Source organism: Lithobates pipiens, unplaced genomic scaffold (assembly GCF_037356315.1).
Source record: "Lithobates pipiens isolate NorthernLeopardFrog02 unplaced genomic scaffold, aLitPip1_a1.2 Scaffold_8, whole genome shotgun sequence".
Lineage (NCBI taxonomy): Eukaryota > Metazoa > Chordata > Amphibia > Anura > Ranidae > Lithobates > Lithobates pipiens.
Window position 1 is genome coordinate 553,337,481 of NW_027507903.1, and position 19,193 is coordinate 553,356,673.

General features: G+C 36.2%; 2 protein-coding genes across 2 annotated transcripts; both read right to left on the reverse strand.

Moving 5' to 3' along the window:
* Positions 1-8,909: 8,909 nt before the first annotated feature.
* On the reverse strand, positions 8,910-11,195 carry LOC143963633 (nodal homolog 2-A-like). Its single transcript, XM_077473321.1, has 3 exons — positions 10,854-11,195; positions 9,617-10,338; positions 8,910-9,062 (listed from the first exon to the last, which is right to left on the reverse strand). The coding sequence occupies exons 1-3, from the start codon at positions 11,137-11,139 to the stop codon at positions 8,910-8,912; spliced, it is 1,161 nt and encodes a 386-aa protein (XP_077329447.1). The 5' UTR covers positions 11,140-11,195.
* A 4,255-nt stretch (positions 11,196-15,450) lies between these two features.
* Positions 15,451-17,958, reverse strand: LOC143963634 (nodal homolog 2-A-like). The gene is made up of 3 exons (XM_077473322.1): positions 17,617-17,958; positions 16,380-17,101; positions 15,451-15,824 (listed from the first exon to the last, which is right to left on the reverse strand). Exons 1-3 carry the CDS (start codon positions 17,900-17,902, stop codon positions 15,672-15,674), a joined length of 1,161 nt encoding a protein of 386 aa, XP_077329448.1. The 5' UTR covers positions 17,903-17,958; the 3' UTR covers positions 15,451-15,671.
* Between the last annotated feature and the right edge of the window lie 1,235 nt (positions 17,959-19,193).

Sequence of the window (19,193 nt, forward strand, 5' to 3'; positions counted from 1 at the left end):
CTTTCCATTGCAATACACCATTTTCACTAATGAAGGAAATCAAGGATCCAGAAGGTCGTTACTTGATTCTTAAAGGTCACCTACTTGATACCGCTATCACCATTACATCATACTACGCTCCTAACAAAAATCCTATTTCTTTTCTTTCTCATTTATTTCAAACTATAGAACACCACAAAATAGGTACTACAATTCTATGTGGAGATTCTAATCAGACCATATTCCTATTTTTGGATAAATCACCAATCCCACAGTCACATACAGCAGACAAACAACTCTTATCAAAACTAATTACAAAACATAACCTAGTAGATACTTGGAGAGAACTGAATCCAACCAAGAGACAATACACACATTACCGTATATACTCGAGTATAAGCCGAGATTTTCAGCCTCTTTTTTGAGGCTGAAAGTGCCCCCCTCGGCTTATACTCGAGTCATCGCTGTCTGCCTGCTCGATCAGCGTGTCGAGCAGACAGACAGCGGACATTCTACCATTCAAACGCCGCGCCTCCGCCTCCGCATTCGCCTGTGATAGGCGGAACACTGAATTTCCCAGCAGCCTGTGTTCCGCCTATCACGGACATCGTCTCATCCTCGTACTACGGACGAGGATGAGACGATGTCCGTGATAGGCGGAACACAGGCTGCTGGGAAATTCAGTGTTCCGCCTATCACAGGCGAAGGCGGAGGCGGAGGCGCGGCGTTTGAATGGTAGAATGTCCGCCGAGGCGCCGACGAAGAGCGGCGATCCTGGCAAGGCACGGGACGGAGGCAAGGCAAGGCACGGCACGGGACGGAGGCAAGGCACGACACGGGACGGAGGCAAGGCACGGCACGGGACAGAGGCAAGGAGGCAAGGCACGGGACGGAGGCAAGGAGGCAAGGCACGGGACACAGGCTCGGGACACAGGTAGGCTGGACACACACACACACACACAGACACACACACACAGGGATGGATGGATACACACACACACAGGGATGGATGGATGGATGGAGACACACACACACAGGGATGGATGGATGGAGACACACACACACAGGGATGGATGGATGGATGGAGACACACACACACAGGGATGGATGGATGGATGGACACACACACACACAGGGATGGATGGATGGATGGACACACACACACACACAGGGATGGATGGACGGACACACAGGGATGGACGGACACACAGGGATGGACGGACACACAGGGATGGACGGACACACACACAGGGATGGACGGACACACAGGGATGGACGGACACACAGGGATGGACGGACACACAGGGATGGACGGACACACACACAGGGATGGACAGGCATGTCTCACCCTCGGCTTATACACGAGTCAATAAGTTTGCCAGTTTTTTTGGGGGTAAATTGGGGGCCTCGGCTTATATTCGGGTCGGCCTATACTCGAGTATATACGGTACTCGTTCCCTCAACGCTCATTCTCTAGGATAGACCATATATTTATGTCCATAGGGCTAATTCCAGAAATAATATCTACAAAAATTATTCCCATCCCATGGTCCGATCATAGTGCAGGCTACATTACTGTTGCCTCTATAATTCCAAAAAAAAAGATCCAACATGGATATTAAGAGATTTCCTACTCAAAAATCCAGCTCATAAAAATAATATTGAAATTGCGCTCAAAGATTATATAAAATATAACTACACACCTGACGTCTCTCCGACTACATTATGGGAAGCACACAAACCTGTTCTCCGTGGCATATGTCTACAGCAAGCAAACATATTCAACAGAGAGCAGAAAATCCTTTGTCAGACTTTAGAAACAAATTTCAATAAATGTCACACAGCATTCCAAAATAACCCTTCTTCTTTATCTAAAATAAATCTTGACAAAGCTAAATTGGAATTTGACCTATTCCTTACTGAAGCAGCGGATAAAACCATCAAGAGATCACAACACAATTTCTATATCAATGCGAATAAACCTCACACACTATTAGCCAGGGCATTAACCACTTGCAGACCGGACCATTTTGCTGGTCAAAGACCAGACCACTTTTTGCGATTCGGCACTGCGTCGCTTTAACTGACAATTGCGCGGTTGTGCGACGTGGCTCCCAAACAAAATTGACGTCCTTTTTTTCCCACAAATAGAGCTTTCTTTTGGTGGTATTTGATCACCTCTGCGATTTTTATTTTTTGCGCTATAAACAAAAATAGAGCGACAATTTTGAAAAAAACGCATTATTTTTTACTTTTTGTTATAATAAATATCCCCCAAAAATATATAAAAAAACATTTTTTTCCCTCAGTTTAGGCCGATACGTATTCTTCTACATATTTTTGGTAAAAAAAATCGCAAAAAGCGATTATTGATTTGTTTGCGCAAAAGTTATAGCGTTTACAAAATAGGGATAGTTTTATAGCATTTTTATTAATAATTTTTTATTATTTATTTTTTTACTAGTAATGGCGGCGATCTGCGATTTTTATTGTGACTGCGACATTGTGGGGGACCCATCGGACATTTTTGACACATTTTTGGGACCATTGTCATTTATACAGTAATCACTGCTATATAAATGCAGTGATTCCTGTGTAAATGACACTGGCAGTGAAAGGGTTAACCAGTGGGTGGCAGTGTAGGGGTTAAGTGTTCCTAGGGGTGTGTTACTAACTATGGGGGGGTTGGGCTTTCATTTAGTGTACACTGATCTCTGCTCCAATCACATGGAGCAGAGATCAGCGTCACTAGTTGCTAGGCAGAATGGAGAAATGTTGTTTATACAGCATTTCCTCCATTCGGCCGCTCCGTGAGACGATCGCGGGGATGCCCGCGGCGATCGAGTCCGCGGGTCCCGCGACCGGACTCACGGGGGTCCCGACCAGCGCGGGAGCGCGCCCTGCCGGCGGCACGCTCCCGATGGCAGGGCGGCATTGAATATTGGACGTACCTGTACGCCAATATGCCTGCCCGTGCCATTCTGTCGACGTACATTGTCGTGCGCTGGTCGGGAAGTGGTTAAAATCCTGCCAGAACCCAACGAAACCGATACACCTGAAAATTTCTAGGGGGGTATACACAAATAATCCTTTAAAAATATTACAAAAATTCAAAACACAATTAAAAAATTTATACTCTTCTAATAATGAGTTGGACCCTTCTAGAGCAAATGATTTTTTCTCTCATATATCTCTACCGACACTATCTAAAACACAAATGGAAATGATGGAGGAACCAGTGTCAATTATAGAGGTATCTGAAGTTATCAAAAATCTGAAACTAAATAAAAGGCCAGGTCCTGATGGTTTTTCTGCGCTGTATTACAAAACGTTTGTAGACACCCTATTTCCAGTCTTGACAAACACTTTTAATTACCTTTTGGAAGGTCATTCTTTTAGAAGAGAACCCCTAACTGCAATTATCTGTATGCTCCCTAAACCTCACACAGACGATTCAATATGGTCTAATTATCGCCCTATTTTGTTATTAAATTTGGACATAAAAATTTTAGCCAAAATTCTAGCTAACAGATTAAATACTATTATAGGCAATCTAAAACATCGTGATCAAGTGGGCTTCATTCCATTACGTCAAGCAGGAGATAATATTAGACGTGCAACACTCCTGTCACATGCTGCTAAAAAAAGACGTATTCCCACTTGTTTTCTTTCTTTAGATATTATGAAAGCTTTTGACACAGTATCTTGGTCATATATGAACTATACCCTTTCCAAATGGGGATTTGGCCCTCATTTTTTACGATGGATCTCTAGTTTGTATCAAGATCCCAAAGCTTATATCAGATATGCAGGGTACAAATCGGACGAGTTTAATATATGTCCACTTTCGCCATTATTATTTGCTTTACTCATTGAACCTTTAGCACAAAGAATTAGGATGGAACCCACTATAACAGGTATTGAAATGGGTGGCTTTCATCATAAGCTCTGTTTATTCGCAGACGATATTCTCCTTTTTCTATCTTCTCCACTTGTTTCGGCCCCAAATCTTATGGTTGTACTACAAGAATTCTCATTTATTTCGGGCCTTAAGGTCAATATTCAAAAATCTTCAGCATTAAACATTTCACTTGTCGAAAAAGATAAACAATCTTTACAAAATTCACTACCCTTTAAGTGGGTAGATCATAGCCTCCCATATCTGGGTGTGCAGTTTACTCCTAACCCCTCCGATTTATTTGCAGCTAATTACCCAGCTCTATTAAAAAATATTACAAGGTCGTTATCTAATTGGTCATCAATGCCGATATCATGGTTTGGGAAAATCAATATCATAAAAATGTCTGTTCTTCCGAAATTTTTATATTTATTCAGAACTCTCCTGATTCATATTCCTGCATATTTTCTTAGGCTGATTCAACAAAAAGTAACGAAATTTACTTGGGGGAAAATAAAACCCAGACTTCACAAAAAAACACTTGTTCTCCCCAAAGCTTTGGGTGGTTTGGGATTCCCAGACTTTAACATATATTATAAGGCAGCTCAATTATCTCAATTAACAAAATATCACTCTTCTACAAAGATTCCTTTATGGGTCCTCATTGAAGCTGTAGACTGTGATCCTCTTCCTATAAACAATATATTATGGTTACAACCTGCGGATCGTAAGTCTATAAATAACCCCATTTCTAAGCACTCTCTATCTATATGGGATAGGTATAGAAATTCACATGGTCTGCAATCTCCACAAAATCCACTATTATCTTTCCACAAGAATCCGACTTTTTACCCAGCCTGGAAATATCCCAAAACCTTTAAAGCTTGGTCTAAGGCTGGTATCACTTGTTTATACAATTTAACTTCAACTACATCAATAAAATCTTTTACAGATCTATGTGAATTATATAAGCTTCCACAATCAGAAATATTCAGATATCTCCAAATCAAAGATTTTTATACTCCTCTTCTCAATTTAAATGTAAACTTACATAATATTTCTCAATTTGAAAGATTTTGTCTCAAGGAACCACATGCTAAAGGTCGTATTACATCACTGTATACACAATTGATATCTAATTCTAATACTGTTATACCTAAATATGTGGCCAAGTGGGAAAAAGATTTGGATTGTACGATCGATTCTAGGTCTTGGTCCAACACATGGTCTTTCACAAAATCTTCCTCTATAAATATATTGGCGTCTGAATCATCATATAAAATTCTCACACGCTGGTATTTGGTTCCTGCGAGAATCGCCAAATTCTCAACAGACAACACTGGCCTCTGCTTTCGTGGCTGTCCAGAAAAAGGTACCTATATACATACCTGGTGGCATTGCTCAATTGTACAATCATTTTGGAAAAAGATCTTTCTGATAATTACAAAATTTTTTGATCGTCCAATTTTTCCAGACCCAATTATAGCTCTCCTGAATCAGAAACAATTCAAATTAGTTCTTACACTCCTGATAGCCGCAAAGCAGACTATAGCCAATGCGTGGAAAACAGATGTAGTGAATATTGCAGAAACCAAATGTAGAATGAATCAATCTTTCATCCATGCTAAAATGGACGCTATAGATAAAAACCAGATGACAAAGTTTGATATCATATGGAAACCCTGGATTAAATATTATACGTCAGATAATATTGACAACCGAGTTTTATTGTTATGGTGATTAAGATTTTTTATAGAATTACAACATTAGATGATATATAAAACCTCCTCCGGAGAATTATTCCCTCCCCTTCCCCTCCTATATACCTTTTATGTTCTTCCCTTACTATATAATACTTACTATAAACATACTTTAGAAGTTATGGTCAAAACTTTAAAATCATATATTTTCTTTTAGACATATTTATATTTTCTTGGGATTAAAATGTTTAAAACTCAGCTATAAGAATGTTTTCAAATTCTAAAATATATAAGGCCATTTATTGTCATTCCCACGAGAATATCTTGAAATTCTTCTTTGCTTTGTATCATCCGTACTTCAATATGTCTACTTTTTATTTCTGGTATCACATAATTTGTCTTATATTCTGTACATGTAATTTATTTTAACATAAAATAAAAATTTTTGAACGGGAATTTGATTCAACAGTTTCTATCAATATAAAAAATGTTTAAAAGACATTTAAAATGTAATCACTAGTTTTCTAAACTATGTATACTTTTACAATTATACATTTAATGGTGTAAATAATTAAGGCAAACCTACATATAGATATAGCAGATACTTAATTATGTAATGTCGCTTTGATCTGCTGTTGTTGTAGACAGGCATTGCATGCATAACAATCAATTATGTCAAAACATCAACATTTAACACCTTATGTTAACATATGAACTGAAATCAATATGTTAATTTTCTTTTATGGTTAGATTAAAGGACATATTTGTTTGACATTAAAGAACTAATCTATCCAACAGTAAAACTTCAGGGTTAAAGTGAAAGTGTACAGTATTTTAAGTGAGGACATATTTTGTGTTACCTTTGTTCACTTTAAATTAAAATTTGGAGTGACTTTTACATTTTTAGATGTTTTTCTAATTTTTAATATTACGTCAATATAAGCTGTTTTAGTCACTCAGCATAACTGTTCAATAGATATTTAGAAAGGCTATCAACAAAACAAATTATCTTTAGTCAGTCATCTGACTCATAGACATCCATTCTAAGAAGGAGCAGTAAAGCACAACCATAGTGTAGAATTGCAAAGCAGGAAACAGAGTCTTAGTATGCCATGAGAAAATAATGCTGCTCCCATGTACATATATGATTACAAATCATACATAGAAACACATCAAACATTAAATTGATAATTTTATTTACATCATTTTGATTTCTTTTACACCTGTTACTACAAAAATCTGTAAAATGACTATTCACAACTATCAGTTGGAGTGCATCACAGTAACTTGTGTGTAAAACATTTAGTCACCAGGCTCTGGGGAAAGTTAATTTGCACAGTGCACTACCCTTGGAAGGGGAACAGCCTATTTGTCTTTGGTAAACCAAGCCCAATGTATCCTTGTAGTACAACCTAATATAACTATAAATAGGAAAAAAATATCTTGCAACGTTACAGGGTGGCTGCAACCATTTTAACAGTGGGCAGCTGAAGCTGCTGCCTGTTCACTTCCTGGATTTACACAGACACACAGATGCACACCTACAGCTCTGCAGCTTTCATTAGCCCCCCTTATGACTCACCCCTTCCCTTCCTGGCAGAGTTAGAGAGAGAAAGCTGTGCATGATGTCATAAGCCTAGGCATTTTACCAGACAAGGAACAGGAAGTGGGCTGTATAAGATATTATACTGGCAGAATTTTATTTTTTACTATCCACAGTTAAAACAACTAGGGCAGAAGATTTAATACATGGAAAGTGAAAAAAATGACTGAATGTTCACTTTAAATTGTATTTGTACTGTCTGCCCTAATTAATAATCTAAACTTAATCTATGAATACCACTGCACTTTAGGCAAAGCACAATACTTTTCTTTCCAAGTACCTCCTGAAGCAGGGGCCGGCAACCCACAGGCTGCACCCAGTGCACCCTTGTTTAATGACCAGCCCATCAGTGCCTGTGATTAATTCACTGGCACCCAGGCCACGGACATTTTCACCGATGTCCTCTTCTTTGGACAGTGGCAAGCAGCCGGTATCACAGGGCTGGCTGGCATCAGGAACTGATGGAGTTAACTTTTTACATTAAACAGCAGGTGATTGGTTGCCGGGCGATTGTAGCAGCCAATCACCAGCCTGTTAATGTGAAAAGTTAACTTCAGCAGTTCCCACCCCCATCCAGACCTGTGATGCAGATAGATCTCTACTCTGCTGTACACCTGTGTGAGGTAGGAGAGTTCTACCTACACAATGTTTTTGTTTGGGTATGGGGTGGGGTCTGGAGTCTGGGAGCAGGGAACAGCGACCCCCTCTCCCCTAAAGATAGGAACCCCATTTCCCTAGGGACAGGGACTCCTTCTCCCCTGGGGACAGGGACCCCTCTCACTTGGGGACAGGGACTCCATCACACCTGGGGACAAGGACCCATTCTCCCCTGGGGACAGGGACCCCTGAATATACATATTATACTAATGTTATCCAATTCAATACTTGAAACTCTTTAAAAACAATTCTTACTATCAATATTATTCATGTTTTATCTTGCATATGAATGCTTTACATAGCTCTAAGATTAACTTCAGCAATTTAGCAATATTATTTTCTATCTCAGTTGCATCATTCAGTGTGTAATCTTTTGAAAGTAAATCTTGTAAAATAATATGTATAACAAGATTCAAAGCCCTTTTCTCTCCTCCACAAGATCTAGGCCATTCCAGCAAGTTCAAGAACAATGCAAATCAAAAAACAAAATTGGGAATGAAAAACACGTCAAGGAAGCATTTAAAATATTTGTTTTCTTCTAAATGTTTTTTTTTCTTTGCCTGCACTTTTTTAAGTTGGTGACAAGGACTACTTAAGTCTGTGTATTAAAGTCAAAATCCACCATTTTCTGCACAAGTCTTATCAAAAACATTTTAGGGGCTCTACTGGAAAGCTTGAACTCCATATTCCCATTGCCCAATTAGTGCTATCAAACAATAAAGAACATGAAACAGATGTATTTTATTCATTATATTTTAATGGATTTTAATCATACAATGAATGTATTGTAAATGACAGAATACATTTTAGGCAATAAAAAATATAAATATTTAAAAAAGTATTTGCCCTTCATAAGCCAGGTTTTATCTCCAGTTCATGGCAATAATGTAGGCCAGCAATGGAAGTTTCTTTTCTTTCTCTGGCTCCAGTTTTCAGTTTTTGAACTCTTTTTAACTTAAAGCAGAGAGTTCAGCAGGCCTTTCACCAGACACTGCAAACTGCCATTATTCATTTAAAGTCACTGCTTACTTTGCATCTTTTCAATACTTGTGACGTATGTTTAAGCAGTTCCTCAATGACATCCACATTCTTCTACAATCATATCTTCATGGTGTTTCATTACCACATCTCCATTCTCATTCATCATCATGGACAAAGGTGTCATTTTCACTGGGACACAGGAGGCACATTCAACTTTATCTGGATTGAATAGCTTCAGCAAACTCTGTAAAACAAAAAAATAGATATATGTTAGTTTACAAATCTACCAGAAAAGGATGATGCGCACATTAAACAATCCACATATTTAGCATGGCAATATACAATGAATACATCTATCATTCTTCTAAAGCAGACATGTCAAACTGGTTGGACTTCATGCATCCCATCTACATCTTTTTTATGGCCCTCAGCCAATATGGGGATTAAAAATGAACATGGCATTAGTTTACAGTAAGGTGAATTACATGAAAAAAAACAAGGCTTTTCAATTTGCCATTCTGATCCCTAAACATAACTGTAAGTGAAATTCCATTAAATGCTGCCCTTTATAGAGTTTATCCAGATTTGGACTCCACATGTTTGAGTTTGACATGTCTGACCTAAGGAGTCAGGCTAGTTGACACTTCTCTAAGGCTCCATAAAGACCACTAAAACCATAATAAAAGTTACCAAGTTACATGCAATATTCCTCCAATGCTGTCCATCTAATGGCACCATATATTAAAGAATTCTTGAAAAAGGCAAAGACAATTATCAGTGAAAAAAAATTACACTTACCATAATGTAAGCATGGTTTGTGGGTTTGAAGGGCTCACTTAAGGGAATGGGGCAGGCTCCTTCACATCTGTAGGCATTGAAATTCTTCGGGTAGATAATCAGATTTCCCCACCCGAACTTCTCAAGGTCCACCATCATATCAACCCTTTGACACAAGGGTTTTCCATCCTCCACGGTTCTGGATGGAAAGTGGTTCATTATGATGCTGTCTTTTGCATTTCTGTTCTTCCTGTGCCTTTTGATACCATGTTCACCTTTTACTTCTGGTGACATCACATATTTTGAAGACTCCACTGTTTGGATGAGGTTGGGATATCCGTTGACATTAGCAGAAGGGTCGTCCTTTGTGAACACCATCAATACAACTCTTTCAGTAGATATGTCTGTGCAACCGTTCCCATGATCCTTCTCAGATGAGGTTCCACCCTCCATGATATCATCATAATCTGAACTTTGACGAAGGTTGAGATAACCATTCAAAATTTTAGTGAGGTTAAACACTGTCCAGGAGTCACCCATTGTTACAGAGGAATCAATTTGAAAAGACTGCAGAAGCAGTCTCTTGGAACCTTGTTCGCTGTGGTAAATATGCAGTGTCATATCTTGTGTTTTCTCTGTAGGATAAAGTTGAATCCTTAACTCTGCCAATTGAATCTCATTACTGCTTGAGAGAGAGGACATGTCAAAGTAGAGTGATCGATGATTGTCCATCTTGGTGCATTCTGGGGAAGAAAGAACAAAAAACATGACATAAATATCATTCTAATAATTCAAAGACATACTTAGTTTTTAGAATATATAAATCTATGGTGAAAATATATTAATAAATATATAAATAAATATTATTAAATAAATAAATAATACATACATCAATTAAAGATTGTTATATAAAGCAATATTCTTTAAAATGATGTTTACCATTTAAAATAAATCTTTAGGCAGTAGGCGATGTATGTGAAACTGCTAAGGCAAATCTGTCATATATGAGATATATCAAGAGTGTTATAGGGAAGATTAAAAATACAAAAGCACATACTTTTAAGTTAGTTTTATCACTGTTACAGAATCAGCTATAAGAAATAAATTGCACTTAACTGAAATGGCTGACACAAAAAGTGTTCTAGGCCTTCTCTGTGGAAGATAATCTAACCTATCAATAATGAAATTATCATTACATTTAGGTAATAAAGCAGCATGTTACATTGTTATGTGGGAAAATATACACTTATGTACTTACTTTTGGCAGTAAGTCTTAGGACAGTATCTGATTCTTGAAGGATGGAATGCTCCAGGCTGGACAGACCTGTGTCATTCCCCATAAGGAGGCTCTGATAGAGCTGCATCATAAATGGTGAGTACTTCTTATTTGAAGAGTATGCTTGTCCATCAGGACTGCTTGAAGGTCTTAATCCATGGTTAGATTGTTGAAGAGGAATTCTTGTTTGGCTTCCTTGCATAAAGGCTGGCAATCCCTGGACCATGGAGATGGTTGTGAGGTAGAGAATGACATTCAGCGAGGTCATTTCTTCTCAGATTTCCTGTACCCTCTCTTGACTTGTAATGTCTCAGGAGATGTTCATCAGAAGATCTGCAACCCTCAAGTGAAGTCCTTATGATTGCTTTGTTTTTTATATGGTTGGATGAATAGGATCCATGTTCACACCTGTGACCTTTCATGTCATTGACCTCAACATCAAAGACTATCACGGTAACTGTCAGGTATAAAGTCATCCTTTCATGTTAGTAACACATGCTCAAAATTCTATGAGCTAAATATGCATTATTTAAATGAGATATGATAATCTGTTAACAGTATCAAATAAACAGAAACTATTGTATTATTTTAATGCAGAAACTGAAACTTTGTCGGTAATATATTTCTTTACATTTACACAAAATATATTTCTGAAATATTCTTGCCTTTAGGGAACAATATAATTCCAATTATAGAAATAGCAGCAAATTATGGTAATGAATTGTAATTATTGTATATTATTATTTGTTCTGAGCTACAGAAGAAAAGTATTATATTGCATTATATTATATTATATTATATTCTGTTTTCTGTAAGTGACGGCGACAAGTGTATGTTTGGTAGCGTTTTGATTTTGAGTATGTAAGATATTGCTTTTAAGCATAGTCTCCTGACGTATGTTAGGTTATTTAAAGCATACTACCCATATATCCCATTTACATTTTTTTATACAGTCAGATATTATAATAAAAAAAATGAATATAAGTATATAATTAGTAATGTTTACTAAGAATCGTCTCATTCTATTTTAATGTATATGTTTGTTATTTGATATATACAGTACATACTATACCATCAATACCATAATTAAATTATCATATACCATACACAACTCGATGTTTGAAACATATTGCCAATTTATCATTAGTCTTATATTGACTGACATGTGCTCTCCTAATTGACCACATGATAGAATTTTGAGATTTTCAGATATGCAAGGTAGGATGTCACATGACAAAATTATTGTAAAATTCTCTGAGGCATCATAATAATATTAAAATAATAATAATAAACTATACTTTATATATATTTTTTTGCATGATCTACAAACATTAAACTTCAGCAAAATATCATGAAAATCCACATTTTCTATTATGAATTGACATAGCGGGGACAAAAAAATCCACTGCCACAAAAATTCTAATGATTAACTTAATAACAATTTCAGTGAAAGAAATGATTCACATATGGTTAGAATAACCAGTATACTATCCCATAAACTCAATTTGTAAAGAAGAATAACCATTTGAGACATCATAAGGAATTACAATTAATTACTTATTAGCTCTAATAGTTTATTTGTAGACTAGTTTGCAATATGAAAATCCTTTGTATATGCAAAGCATCAATTCATGACCCATATAATTACTTTATCATTAGACATATTAGTTTGATACTTTTGACAAACCCGCTTTATGGAATATTATGGAATTGGAATATGGAATTCTAAAATTGTTTTATAGCATGGAATTTGATTCAACAGTTTCTATCACTATAAAAAATGTTTAAAAGACTTTTCAAATGTAATTACTAGTTTTCTAAACTATGTATACTTTTACAATTATACATTTAATGGTGTAAATAATTAAGGCAAACCTACATATAGATATAGCAGATACTTAATTATGTAATGTCGCTTTGATCTGCTGTTGTTGTAGACAGGCATTGCATGCATAACAATCAATTATGTCAAAACATCAACATTTAACACCTTATGTTAACATATGAACTGAAAGCAATATGTTAATTTTCTTTTATGGTTAGATTAAAGGACATATTTGTTTGACATTAAAGAACTAATCTATCCAACACTAAAACTTCAGGGTTAAAGTGAAAGTGTACAGTATTTTAAGTGAGGACATATTTTGTGTTAACTTTGTTCACTTTAAATTAAAATTTGGAGTGACTTTTACATTTTTAGATGTTTTTCTAATTTTTAATATTACGTCAATATAAGCTGTTTTAGTCACTCAGCATAACTGTTCAATAGATATTTAGAAAGGCTATCAACAAAACAAATTATCTTTAGTCAGTCATCTGACTCATAGACATCCATTCTAAGAAGGAGCAGTAAAGCACAACCATAGTGTAGAATTGCAAAGCAGGAAACAGAGTCTTAGTATGCCATGAGAAAATAATGCTGCTCCCATGTACATATATGATTACAAATCATACATAGAAACACATCAAACATTAAATTGATAATTTTATTTACATCATTTTGATTTCTTTTACACCTGTTACTACAAAAATCTGTAAAATGACTATTCACAACTATCAGTTGGAGTGCATCACAGTAACTTGTGTGTAAAACATTTAGTCACCAGGCTCTGGGGAAAGTTAATTTGCACAGTGCACTACCCTTGGAAGAGGAACAGCCTATTTGTCTTTGGTAAACCAAGCCCAATGTATCCTTGTAGTACAACCTAATATAACTATAAATAGGAAAAAATTATCTCGCAACGTTACAGGGTGGCTGCAACCATTTTAACAGTGGGCAGCTGAAGCTGCTGCCTGTTCACTTCCTGGATTTACACAGACACACAGATGCACACCTCCAGCTCTGCAGCTCTCATTAGACCCCCTTATGACTCACCCCTTCCCTTCCTGGCAGTGTTAGAGAGAGAAAGCTGTGCATGATGTCATAAGCCTAGGCATTTTACCAGACAAGGAACAGGAAGTGGGCTGTATAAGATATTATACTGGCAGAATTTTATTTTTTACTATCCACAGTTAAAACAACTAGGGCAGAAGATTTAATACATGGAAAGTTGAAAAAAATGACTGAATGTTCACTTTAAATTGTATTTGTACTGTCTGCCCTTAATTTGTAAAGTGCTGCGTGAACTGTTGGTGATATTTATATCCTGTATAATAACAATATTGGTAAGGGAGTACAGTTATTAGGTAACCTTAACACCAGTTTATATTAAATATTTTCTTTGAAAATATATGAGCTAGAAAATGACAAAGCTGAGTTATTATAAAAACATACATTCTCATTTTAATAATCTAAACTTAATCTATGAATACCACTGCACTTTAGGCAAAGCACAATACTTTTCTTTCCAAGTACCTCCTAAAGCAGGGGTCGGCAACCCACAGGCTGCACCCAGTGCACCCTTGTTTAATGTCCAGCCCATCGGTGCCTGTGATTAATTCACTGGCACCCAGGCCACGGACATTTTCACCGATGTCATCTTCTTTGGACAGTGGCAAGCAGCCAGTATCACAGGGCTGGCTGGCATCAGGAACTGCTGGAGTTAACTTTTTACATTAAACAGCAGGTGATTGGTTGCCGGGCGATTGTAGCAGCCAATCACCAGCCTGTTAATGTGAAAAGTTAACTTCAGCAGTTCCCACCCCCATCCAGACCTGTGATGCAGATAGATCTCTGCTCTGCTGTACACCTGTGTGAGGTAGGAGAGTTCTACCTACACAATGTTTTTGTTTGGGTATGGGGTGGGGTCTGGAGTCTGGGAGCAGGGAACAGCGACCCCCTCTCCCCTAAAGATAGGAACCCCATTTCCCTAGGGACAGGGACTCCTTCTCCCCTGGGGACAGGGACCCCTCTCACTTGGGGACAGGGACTCCATCACACCTGGGGACAAGGACCCATTCTCCCCTGGGGACAGGGACCCCTGAATATACATACTATACTAATGTTATCCAATTCAATACTTGAAACTCTTTAAAAACAATTCTTACTATCAATATTATTCATGTTTTATCTTGCATATGAATGCTTTACATAGCTCTAAGAATAACTTCAGCAATTTAGCAATATTATTTTCTATCTCAGTTGCATCATTCAGCGTGTAATCTTTTGAAAGTAAATCTTGTAAAATACTATGTATAACAAGATTCGAAGCCCTTTTCTCTCCTCCACAAGATCTAGGCCATTCCAGCAAGTTCAAGAACAATGCAAATCAAAAAACAAAATTGGGAATGGAAAACACGTCAAGGAAGCATTTAAAATATTTGTTTTCTTCTAAATGTTTTTTTTTTGCCTGCACTTTTTAAGTTGGTGACAAGGACTACTTAAGTCTGTGTATTAAAGTCAAAATCCACCATTTTCTGCACAAGTCTTATCAAAAACATTTTAGGGGCTCTACTGGAAAGCTTGAACTCCATATTCTCATTGCCCAATTAGTGCTATCAAACAATAAAGAAAATGAAACAGATGTATTTTATTCATTATATTTTAATGGATATTAATCATACAATGAATGTATTGTAAATGACAGAATACATTTTAGGCAATAAAAAATATGAATATTTAAAAAAGTATTTGCCCTTCATAAGCCAGGTTTTATCTCCAGTTCATGGCAATAATGTAGGCCAGCAATGGAAGTTTCTTTTCTTCCTCTGGCTCCAGTTTTCAGTTTTTGAACTCTTTTTAACTTAAAGCAGAGAGTTCAGCAGGCCTTTCACCAGACACTGCAAAGTGCCATTATTCATTTAAAGTCACTGCTTACTTTGCATCTTTTCAATACTTGTGACGTATGTTTAAGCAGTTCCTCAATGACATCCACATTCTTCTACAATCATATCTTCATGGTGTTTCATTACCACATCTCCATTCTCATTCATCATCATGGACAAAGGTCTCATTTTCACTGGGACACAGGAGGCACATTCAACTTTATCTGGATTGAATAGCTTCAGCAAACTCTGTAAAACAAAAAAATAGATATATGTTAGTTTACAAATCTACCAGAAAATGATGATGCGCACATTAAACAATCCACATATTTAGCATGGCAATATACAATTAATACATCTATCATTCTTCTAAAGCAGACATGTCAAACTGGTTGGACTTCATGCATCCCATCTACATCTTTTTTATGGCCCTCAGCCAATATGGGGATTAAAAATGAACATGGCATTAGTTTACAGTAAGGTGAATTACATGAAAAAAAAACAAGGCTTTTCAATTTGCCATACTGATCCCTAAACATAACTGTAAGTGAAATTCCATTAAATGCTGCCCTTTATAGAGTTTATCCAGATTTGGACTCCACATGTTTGAGTTTGACATGTCTGCCCTAAGGAGTCAGGCTAGTTGACACTCCTCTAAGGCTCCATAAAGACCACTAAAACCATAATAAAAGTTACCAAGTTACATGCAATATTCCTCCATTGCTGTCTGTCTAATGGCACCAAATATTAAAGAATTCTTGAAAAAGGCAAAGACAATTATCAGTGAAAAAAAATGACACTTACCATAATGTAAGCATGGTTTGTGGGTTTGAAGGGCTCACTTAAGGGAATGGGGCAGGCTCCTTCACATCTGTAGGCATTGAAATTCTTCGGGTAGATAATCAGATTTCCCCACCCGAACTTCTCAAGGTCCACCATCATATCAACCCTTTGACACAAGGGTTTTCCATCCTCCACGGTTCTGGATGGAAAGTGGTTCATTATGATGCTGTCTTTTGCATTTCTGTTCTTCCTGTGCCTTTTGATACCATGTTCACCTTTTACTTCTGGTGACATCACATATTTTGAAGACTCCACTGTTTGGATGAGGTTGGGATATCCGTTGACATTAGCAGAAGGGTCGTCCTTTGTGAACACCATCAATACAACTCTTTCAGTAGATATGTCTGTGCAACCGTTCCCATGATCCTTCTCAGATGAGGTTCCACCCTCCATGATATCATCATAATCTGAACTTTGACGAAGGTTGAGATAACCATTCAAAATTTTAGTGAGGTTAAACACTGTCCAGGAGTCACCCATTGTTACAGAGGAATCAATTTGAAAAGACTGCAGAAGCAGTCTCTTGGAACCTTGTTCGCTGTGGTAAATATGCAGTGTCATATCTTGTGTTTTCTCTGTAGGATAAAGTTGAATCCTTAACTCTGCCAATTGAATCTCATTACTGCTTGAGAGAGAGGACATGTCAAAGTAGAGTGATCGATGATTGTCCATCTTGGTGCATTCTGGGGAAGAAAGAACAAAAAACATGACATAAATATCATTCTAATAATTCAAAGACATACTTAGTTTTTAGAATATATAAATCTATGGTGAAAATATATTAATAAATATATAAATAAATATTATTAAATAAATAAATAATACATACATCAATTAAAGATTGTTATATAAAGCAATATTCTTTAAAATGATGTTTACCATTTAAAATAAATCTTTAGGCAGTAGGCGATGTATGTGAAACTGCTAAGGCAAATCTGTCATATATGAGATATATCAAGAGTGTTATAGGGAAGATTAAAAATACAAAAGCACATACTTTTAAGTTAGTTTTATCACTGTTACAGAATCAGCTATAAGAAATAAATTGCACTTAATTGAAATGGCTGACACAAAAAGTGTTCTAGGCCTTCTCTGTGGAAGATAATCTAACCTATCAATAATGAAATTATCATTACATTTAGGTAATAAAGCAGCATGTTACATTGTTATGTGGGAAAATATACACTTATGTACTTACTTTTGGCAGTAAGTCTTAGGACAGTATCTGATTCTTGAAGGATGGAATGCTCCAGGCTGGACAGACCTGTGTCATTCCCCATAAGGAGGCTCTGATAGAGCTGCATCATAAATGGTGAGTACTTCTTATTTGAAGAGTATGCTTGTCCATCAGGACTGCTTGAAGGTCTTAATCCATGGTTAGATTGTTGAAGAGGAATTCTTGTTTGGCTTCCTTGCATAAAGGCTGGCAATCCCTGGACCATGGAGATGGTTGTGAGGTAGAGAATGACATTCAGCGAGGTCATTTCTTCTCAGATTTCCTGTACCCTCTCTTGACTTGTAATGTCTCAGGAGATGTTCATCAGAAGATCTGCAACCCTCAAGTGAAGTCCTTATGATTGCTTTGTTTTATATGGTTGGATGAATAGGATCCATGTTCACACCTGTGACATTTCATGTCATTGACCTCAACATCAAAGACTATCACGGTAACTGTCAGGTATAAAGTCATCCTTTCATGTTAGTAACACATGCTCAAAATTCTATGAGCTAAATATGCATTATTTAAATGAGATATGATAATCTGTTAACAGTATCAAGTAAACAGAAACTATTGTATTATTTTAATGCAGAAACTGAAACTTTGTCGGTAATATATTTCTTTACATTTACACAAAATATATTTCTGAAATATTCTTGCCTTTAGGGAACAATATAATTCCAATTATAGAAATAGCAGCAAATTATGGTAATGAATTGTAATTATTGTATATTATTATTTGTTCTGAGCTACAGAAGAAAAGTATTATATTGCATTATATTATATTATATTATATTCTGTTTTCTGTAAGTGACGGCGACAAGTGTATGTTTGGTAGCGTTTTGATTTTGAGTATGTAAGATATTGCTTTTAAGCATAGTCTCCTGACGTATGTTAAGTTATTTAAAGCATACTACCCATATATCCCATTTACATTTTTTTATACAGTCAGATATTATAATAAAAAAAATGAATATAAGTATATAATTAGTAATGTTTACTAAGAATCGTCTCATTCTATTTTAATGTATATGTTTGTTATTTGATATATACAGTACATACTATACCATCAATACCATAATTAAATTATCATATACCATACACAACTCGATGTTTGAAACATATTGCCAATTTATCATTAGTCTTATATTGACTGACATGTGCTCTCCTAATTGACCACATGATAGAATTTTGAGATTTTCAGATATGCAAGGTAGGATGTCACATGACAAAATTATTGTAAAATTCTCTGAGGCATCATAATAATATTAAAATAATAATAATAAACTATACTTTATATATATTTTTTTGCATGATCTACAAAAATTAAACTTCAGCAAAATATCATGAAAATCCACATTTTTTATTATGAATTGACATAGCGGGGACAAAAAAATCCACTGCCACAAAAATTCTAATGATTAACTTAATAACAATTTCAGTGAAAGAAATGATTCACATATGGTTAGAATAACCAGTATACTATCCCATAAACTCAATTTGTAAAGAAGAATAACCATTTGAGACATCATAAGGAATTACAATTAATTACTTAT

Excerpts from the sequence above, each read along its gene's own strand:
- LOC143963633 (XM_077473321.1), bottom strand. The coding sequence starts at position 11,139 with ATGACCTCGCTGAATGTCATTCTCTACCTCACAACCATCTCCATGGTC. Across the intron at positions 10,339-10,853 it reads CCTAAGACTTACTGCCAAAA|AATGCACCAAGATGGACAAT; the intron begins GTAAGTACATAA and ends TTTCTTCCCCAG. Across the intron at positions 9,063-9,616 it reads CAAACCATGCTTACATTATG|AGTTTGCTGAAGCTATTCAA; the intron begins GTAAGTGTAATT and ends TTTGTTTTACAG.
- LOC143963634 (XM_077473322.1), bottom strand. The coding sequence starts at position 17,902 with ATGACCTCGCTGAATGTCATTCTCTACCTCACAACCATCTCCATGGTC. Across the intron at positions 17,102-17,616 it reads CCTAAGACTTACTGCCAAAA|AATGCACCAAGATGGACAAT; the intron begins GTAAGTACATAA and ends TTTCTTCCCCAG. Across the intron at positions 15,825-16,379 it reads CAAACCATGCTTACATTATG|AGTTTGCTGAAGCTATTCAA; the intron begins GTAAGTGTCATT and ends TTTGTTTTACAG.